At 43.0% G+C, this 8,054-nt stretch overlaps 1 protein-coding gene across 1 annotated transcript in view; it reads right to left on the reverse strand.

Moving 5' to 3' along the window:
* The window catches only part of LOC113213651 (farnesyl pyrophosphate synthase-like), a gene marked incomplete in the record, with an annotated part of 78,896 nt that overhangs the window by 7,532 nt on the left and 63,310 nt on the right, over nucleotides 1–8,054 (reverse strand). The window contains 2 exon segments of the mRNA XM_052273128.1: nucleotides 6,617–6,674; nucleotides 7,525–7,686. Of these exon segments, the coding sequence (XP_052129088.1) occupies nucleotides 6,617–6,674; nucleotides 7,525–7,686 (220 nt within the window).

Consider the following 8,054-nt stretch of genomic DNA (forward strand, 5'->3'; position numbering starts at 1 on the left):
ATTTTCAGACATTTCACTCCTGGACCACGAGTATTCTCGCAACCCAAACGGAGCCTTGTCTCCTGCCCAAAGTACGAGTTCTAGAACTCGAGCGAGCATCCCCGGACGCATCTCGGGTAGTTTCTGTAATCTCGGGCTCGTGGGACCTTATTTATTTGGGGGTTTAACTAAGCCCAATCATCAGATTCTGCCCTCAGAGATACAAAGGATTTTTGCCCCAGAAATTTGCCCTGGGTAAAATTATTATTATCAGGTTTTGCCCTTTGAGGACCAATTTCAAAAGGGCTTTATGATTTTGCCCTAGGGCAAAATAGTTTGTCCGGGCGAAATATTTTGCTCTCGCGAGGGCTAATTTTAAAATAAGATTTAATTCCTTTTGCCAGCCCTGCTAAGGGCACTTAATCATTTGGGGAGTTCAGAAGGTTGGTGACTATGATATAGTATCACGTAATGTATCACGTTTTAAATTTCACCCAGAAATCGGCAATCTAGCTTTTAGTATGTCAACAAATTAATACGATACTCTAAAAGGGTATTTTAATGGAGCGCTGCCTGGAACTAAGAAGAACAAAGGCGGATATAGAGAGCGGTGGTGGGCGGGCGTGCGAAGGAGCGGCGGCACGGTAAAAACGAAGTCCAATTTTTTGAGGGTAAAGGGAAAACTTCGATTTACGTGTGCAAGTACGTCTGTAAGCACGTAAACCATTCAAAAATCTCAATCAAGAATCGATCTTGAAAGCAGATGATACATATTTAAGAATAGGTCTGAGTTCTAACTTTCTCTCATATTTAGCTACATACATAGAGGAGAAGATAAGAGCAGGCAGAGCGGTCGGCTCAGTACTGTTGGGCATTGGCGGGCGCAGATTGTTGGCGGGAGGGCGGCCGCGGCCGTGTGAGCCTGGTGCCTAGTCGAGTATTGTTGGGCAGGGTAAGGTGAGGGGGTTGAAGCGACACTCACTCAGGCACCCACCCTCCCGGACACGGTCCCGCCAGCGCTAAAGAAATTGTTTTCTGGTCTCCGCTTGATTCTCTTGCTGTTTCGAGAGTGACAGCTAGCTGACACCTTAAAGTTACTTATATATTCTTTATGTTTAGTCAAAAGGTTTTTAAGGTATCATCTGCTAAAAATCTGTTTCGTTTTTTTCTCATCGTACACACATCAAACTTTGCAGGACGAGTCCCGCAGCTCTAAAACTAAGAAAAATACATTAAATTTGACCAACTGACAATTTGATCAGTTGTCACAAAGCTCCAAAGTAGCGAGGTTGGCGCAGCAGCAGCCACGCTAACTTTGAGGGACTTCCTCAAAATTTGTGACTTACTTTGAGGGTCGTTCTTATATTTCAAGAAAGATCCCTCAAAGTTACTGATTTCCTCGAAGTTTTCCCTTTTCCCTCAAAAATTGGGACTTCGTTTTTACCGTGGGGTGGCGGAGGAGATCCACCCCACCCGCCCTCCGCTCATCCGCGCGCCCGCCCCCACCACTCTCTGTATGCGCCTCTGTTCTTCTTAGTTCCAGGCAGCGCTCCATTAAAATACCCGAGGGGTAAACAACTCAGAAATGGGTGTACAAATGCCTTGAAATGGTTCTGAAATGGCGTGAAATGTTCTTGAAATGGTTGAAAAAGTTTTAAAATGGTTGCAATGGTTCATCTTGAAATTGTCTTGCAATGGTTGAAATGCTCTTGAAATTGATATAAAATGGTCTTAAAATTGATATGAAATGGTCTTGAAATGGTTTGGAAATGGTCTTGAAATGGTTGATTTGGTTGGTCTTGAAATGGTTGAAATGGCCCTGAAATTGTTGACATGTTTTGAAATCTGAAATGGTGGTGTACACCAAAATTAGTGGTTGTTTACCCCTCGAAAATACCCTCTTGGAAATTCTAAAGAACATAGCAATGTTTCGAGGGTGGACATACTATTCCAAGACTCCTTACTCACATATTAATGTTTAGGGAATTAACACACTAATGCAACAATCTTACCACAGACTTTGATCCTTAGTTTATTAAACCCCTAACAAATAAGGGGAACGACCCAGCGCTCGGATCTGGGTGATTGCACTTTAAATGTCTACAAGTTCTAGTACTAATTCCGATCAGTTTTAAAACAGAATATTGTAACCTTGGATGCAGATTCAAAAATTTGACATTGTGACATTTTTTTGTTTTTGTTTACAAATCGTTGTGGGATTGTGGGCCGCTAGGAACTGCCACTAGATGGCGTACGGTCAGAGCGTCTCTGATCCTCTTTTGCATTTGAATCAAATTTTGACGTAAAACTAAAATTTAATTTTACCGTGTATTCTCCATAAGACAATGACCTTTAGGGAACATGCAAGGTTTAGTTGAAAAAGTCAACCATGCGCAAGAAATCATTTGTTTCGTATCAACGCGCACAGGGTCCCCGTCAACTCTTTTAAGTTTGGTGCGACAACGGTTTTCCAGCTATGTATGAAGTTCTAGTGGTTTCTAAGCGCTGCATAATTTTGGTTATTTTTAACATATTAAATGTGTTATTAACTGATGACCCTGGCCCAGTCGGCATTCTTTGTAGCAGATGATTCCAGTATCATTGCTTGTACAACAGCTAATGATGATAAGGTGAGTAGCGTTAACACTGGTCAGACAGACTCACCAATGACCACATTGTGTTTACCAGCCAGCTTGACCCAGTATTGGCACCGGCTAGCACAGCCCAGTATTGTCACCAGCAAACATAGCCCAAACATACTAAACTTTAGTATGTGACTTACTAATTTCATGCAATAAAGCAATCCGGTATAGTTGAAATGGAAAAGAATGCGGGGAAGAAAACGGAATTTGCCAGGCTTCAACATTTGACGTCCGTTTTCTTGTTCCATGCATTCTTCTGCATTTCAGCTTTGCCAGAATGCTTTATAGCGGATTACCTACGAAAGAATAGTACACATACTCGGTTCGTCTTATAGTAAGCAGTAAACCCCCTTGTACCACATATCGTTCTAAAAACGTTTACAGAACCTTCAGAGAACCAAAAGAATGTTCTTAGAACGTTGTCTGAATGTTTGGTGCTACAAGGGCCTGACTAGTATATTATTCTGAGTTCAAGAATGGCGTTTTCTGGGTGTTAATTCGTACTTGAATAGGGTATTTCAACGGAGCGCTGCCCGGAACTAAGAAGAACAAAAGCGGATACAGACAGCAGTGGTGGGGGCAGGCACGCGGAGGAGCAGCGGGTAGAGCGGAGCCTCCCCGCCCGCCCGCCGCCTCTCCACGCGCGCGCCCCAACCACCGCTTTCTGTATCCGCTTTTGCTCTTCTTAGTTCCGGGCAGCGCTCCATTGAAATACCCTATTAATAATAGTCAATCTTATAAATTGTAAACCACTTCAACACGGCACACACTGACAGCGAAATCAAACATATTCCGTCTTAAAATAATGACACACACAGTTTTGAAGATCATGATGGCTGGCGTGGCTTATATCACTTAGTGTAATAACATTTTGGTAAAGAATTCCTAACCAAAATTTAAGGTAGAGGTGGAAATTTTACGAACTTGGCTGCAGGAGGGGAAAAGGGAAGAGCTATTTAACAATGAGGTATTTGACGAATAAGAACAGGAGGAATCCCTGGCGACGTCTGCTATCGGACCATACCAAAGCTACTAAGCGCACGGTGTCTCGCGTATCTCCGCTAATACTGAAAAGAAGTCATAACTGTTCTATATAATTTTAAAGCTGAGAACCTCAAAAATCTGTTTCACAAGAAACCGTGTCGTTACGCGCCAGTGACCTGCAGCTTGTTATGGTCCAAAACCCGGGATGCCTTCTGTTCTTATTCGTAAAAGGCCTCATTAGGTGTGAATCCACGGTTTGACTCTCACGATTTCACTGATGATTTGAGAAAGGGGTTTAAGTCCACTTGAGCTAATTTTCCAGGGGGGCTAAAAGTGTGTCTAATTCTAGTCTGGGTGCTACAGTTTTAAAGCTAGATTACTTTTTCCTTCACAGAATGTTTTGTTTAAGGATGCATTACTTCTCTGCGAAACATATGCAACTCTATCTCAATTAGAACAAATTTTAGTGTGACTTATGTGTTTTGATACCCCCTTGTGGATCTGTCAAAGGAACGTAAGTCCATGCATGAGCTGACAAAGGAACATAAGTACACCGGTGGGATTTGACAAAGGAACGTAAGTCCGCCAGTGGGATCTGACAGAGGAACATTAGTCCAGACACAATCTGACAGAGGAACATAAGTCCACTAGTAGGATTTGACAAAGGGACAGCAGTCCAGGTGTACCTTCACAAAGGAACATACGTCTACCAGTGGGATTTGACAACGGAACATCAGTCCAGGTGTAGCTTTACAAAGAAACTCAAGACCACCAATTCATAGAGTTTCTAGTCATTAATAAGTCTTGACAAAGGTAGTGTAGAAAGTCTTTAGGAAGTCCTTTTGTGAAGCTACACCTGGACTTATGTTCCCCTGTCAAATCTTTTTGGTGGATTTATGTTCCTTTGTAAAGCTACACCTGGACTTATGTTCCTTTGTCAAATACCACTGGTGGACTTACGTTCCTCTTTCAGATTATGTCTGGACTTAAGTTCCTCTGTCAGATCCCATTGGTGGACTTAAGGTCCTTTCTCAGCTCATTCCTTTGTCAGATCTGAAAACTCGGGTGTGAGACAGTCTCACACCAAATGGTGAAAGGCAAAATACCTCACACCAAACGGTGTGGGGCAAACATTCCTCACACCAAATGGTGTGAGACTCGTTGTGCCTCACACCAAATGGTGCGAGACTCCTTGTGCCTCACAGCAAATGGAGTGATACTTCCTCATACCAAATGGTGTGAGGCACAGGGGGTCTCACACCTTTTGGTCTGAGGCACAACGAGTCTCACACCATTTGGTGTGAGGTATGTTTGCCTCACCATTTGGTGTGAGACTCTCACAACCGCAATTCCAGAGAGAACTCTGATGGACTTATCTCCCTTTGCGACTTTTCATAGAGGCCAAATGGTTCAAGATTCACTGGTGAAAAGTGAAAAGGTCGTATGTCCAAAAACCCAATCTTTCAGGAGAGCATAAGAACGGTTTGAATCTGTGATTTAGACAATATGGCAAAGCAAATACCCTGGAGTAGCTCAGTTTAGCAATAGGAAACATTATATTTTTTTAAAAAATCATGAAAGTTGTATACTACCTGAGTTGTTTGACATATCCCTTGTCAATATGGGATAATTCCGGTTGTAATTTTTCAGACAGGCATAAGTCCAAAACGAGGATTTTCCAAAGAGGCATAAGTCCAGATGTGATTTGTCAGAATGGCGTATGTCCGTAGATCCAAAAGACTTACGCCATTCTGACAAATCACAACCGGGACATATGCCCTTTTCAAAAATCATGTTTGTGACGTAAATAACCTACAATCTAGAATATGTTTTGCATTACTATTTTTCTCTGGATAGTTGATGTTACATTAGCTCTAGATAGAAGAAAACGATGCCTCTGATCTACACTCCGGCAGTTTCTGCAGCGCAGCCTCAATGTATTCATATTCTTGTCAATATTGCAGATAGAAAAAATGTAAAAACTGCTTCATGTCTGTAAGAGATCGAAGAACAACATATTCCAAAGAAAAAAAATTGAATGCTATTGCAACAAGCCTGTAGTAGAGGTGTAAACTTGCGACTCCCGCGAGTGGCGAAAAGCAGATCCAACTTTGTGTAACCATGCCGCTGCACATCGGACATTGTGTAACCGGGACGCCGCAGATCAAACTTTGTGTAACCGTGCAGCTGAAGATCGAACTTTGTCGTTAGGAGGCACCGAAAAAAGAAATCAATGCCACCTGATTTGAGAAAAAGGAATATGTCCAGTGGTGGTTTCTCAGAGTGGCATAAGTCCGGGCGTTATTTGACAGACTGGCGTATCTCCACAAACAAGATTTTTGAAAAGGGTATATTTCCCGGTTGTGATTTGTCAGAATGGCGTAAGTCCTCTGGATCTATGGACATATGCCATTCTGACAAATCAAACCCGGACATACGCCTCTTTGGAAAATCCGCGTTTTGGACTCATGCCTGTTTGAAAAATTACAAGTAGACTGATGCCTTATTGACCTTATTGACATGGGATTTGTCCCCATAACACTGGGCTTATTGCACTTAGGAAAGTTACCATACCAAATGGTCCCTATTACCCAGTAGTATCCAAAAATGGAAAAAGTGATTTTTGAAAATAGTGGACATACCCCACTTTCACTTGTCACCAGTGAGATATCAACATACCGTTTGGCTGGCATGATTGTTAACATAAACACATCAGTTCGCACCCAAAATGTGAAAATCACCCCCAAACCCCTTTTTTCATTTCATCAGTGATTTAGACAAAGAGAGAAATATCGCCCATCAATCGAGATGTTACGAAGACAAAAAGCATTTCGGTAAAGCTGAAATCCAGAAGAATGTAGAGAACACGAAAACGGAAGTCCCATGTAAAAGCATAGTGATTTCCGTTTTCTTCTTCCTCGCATTCTTCTGCATTTTAGCTTTATCGGAATGCTTTATTGGTATCACATGGTGAGTCCACATCGCACTTACCTGTATTTGGAAAGTGAGACCGATGTGTGATGCAAGGTCACGAGCAGCATTGTGCACTGACTTATCAGTGAGACCACACTGGGGAAAAAGACAAGTGGTAGAAAGGGCACTTCATACCACACCAAAGCACACCTCGCATGACATATGATCGAAATCCCAATCCGGAGCCGGAGGTAGGGGTCTTTGGCCTCCAAAAGACCTCGTCAGGGCCATTAAATCACTGATGATCTGACAGAGGGACGTAAGTCCACAAGTTGGGGAAAATTAGTTCTATTGCTTTTTAGAACCTATACTGTATGATACACACCCCAGTCAAGACGGTTTCAGATAACCTGCCATAGTTAGCACTGGACAGCAATGTACAAAAAAGGACGCAAGTCCAAGCGTTTTCTGAAACCAAGGCGCAAGTCCATCATTTTCAGGACCAAAGGACGTAAGTCCACGCAAGCCCATATGTTTTCTGAAAACGGGGCCCAAGTCCACCCAGTTTCACAAAAGATTGGACTCATTTTTATTGAATGCAGAGTTCTACTGAGATCGTTCCTGACCGTCTGCTTCTGCTCCTATACTCATTCATTTTCTTGTCCCTACACCCCAGTCTTCGAATAAAGCATTCCGGTAAAGGGGAGGAAGAAAACGGAAATCACCATGCTTATGCTTTAGCATGGTGACTTCCGTTTTCTTGTCCCCCGCATTCTTTTGCATATCAGCTTTACCGAATTGGTTTATTGTGTACTGAATCCAAATCCGCTGTTATAATTTGCGGACATCGTTTTACTGGCGTAACAAAACTAGTTTAAGTACATTTGGGTGAATGTTTGGTCAGTAAGACGATGTAATCTGTCAAATCTCTCGACGGAGTCGGATTCAGCACACAATGTGAAAAGTCGGGACCAAGCGTCAATGTGTAATAAAGTGCTTTACTTACCGCAAACATGGCCATGGCGATGGGGTAGTAAAATGAATAGTGAGACGTCTTGTGAAGGCATAGGTCACGAAATCGTTGCAAGCTAAACTCATCAAATTTTATGACACCCGAATTTGTGCAATGAATGTCATAGTTTTGACCGATTGAAGCCTCGAACATTGTCTGCGGGTAGAGAGAAAAGAGTATTTTAAAAAGGCAGCACACAGCCCAACTTATTCGCGCGCAGGGTTTTAACCAAGGAGACTTAAGCAGGTGTAGATTCTCGATCTTTCCCGAACTCGGTATATTTGCTTATTATCGATGCTGATGAAGATTGGCAATAATTTTTTTTTCTCGACCGGCATAGCTTAGGGTAATTCCACGATGTAGTTAATACGGTGTCGGCACTGAGCTATCTGAGCGGGCCGTGGAAAGACGGCACATTCGTAGTTCTGGAAGATCCGCCAGTGGCGCTGGCGTCGACCGATGCCGGGCGAGGGGAGAAGGGACGAGACGAGCGGGGCACCGCTCCCGTCCCCTCCCGCTTCCCC

This window comes from Frankliniella occidentalis, unplaced genomic scaffold, assembly GCF_000697945.3.
Source record: "Frankliniella occidentalis isolate FOCC.00 unplaced genomic scaffold, Focc_3.1 Scaffold248, whole genome shotgun sequence".
NCBI classification, from domain to species: domain Eukaryota; kingdom Metazoa; phylum Arthropoda; class Insecta; order Thysanoptera; family Thripidae; genus Frankliniella; species Frankliniella occidentalis.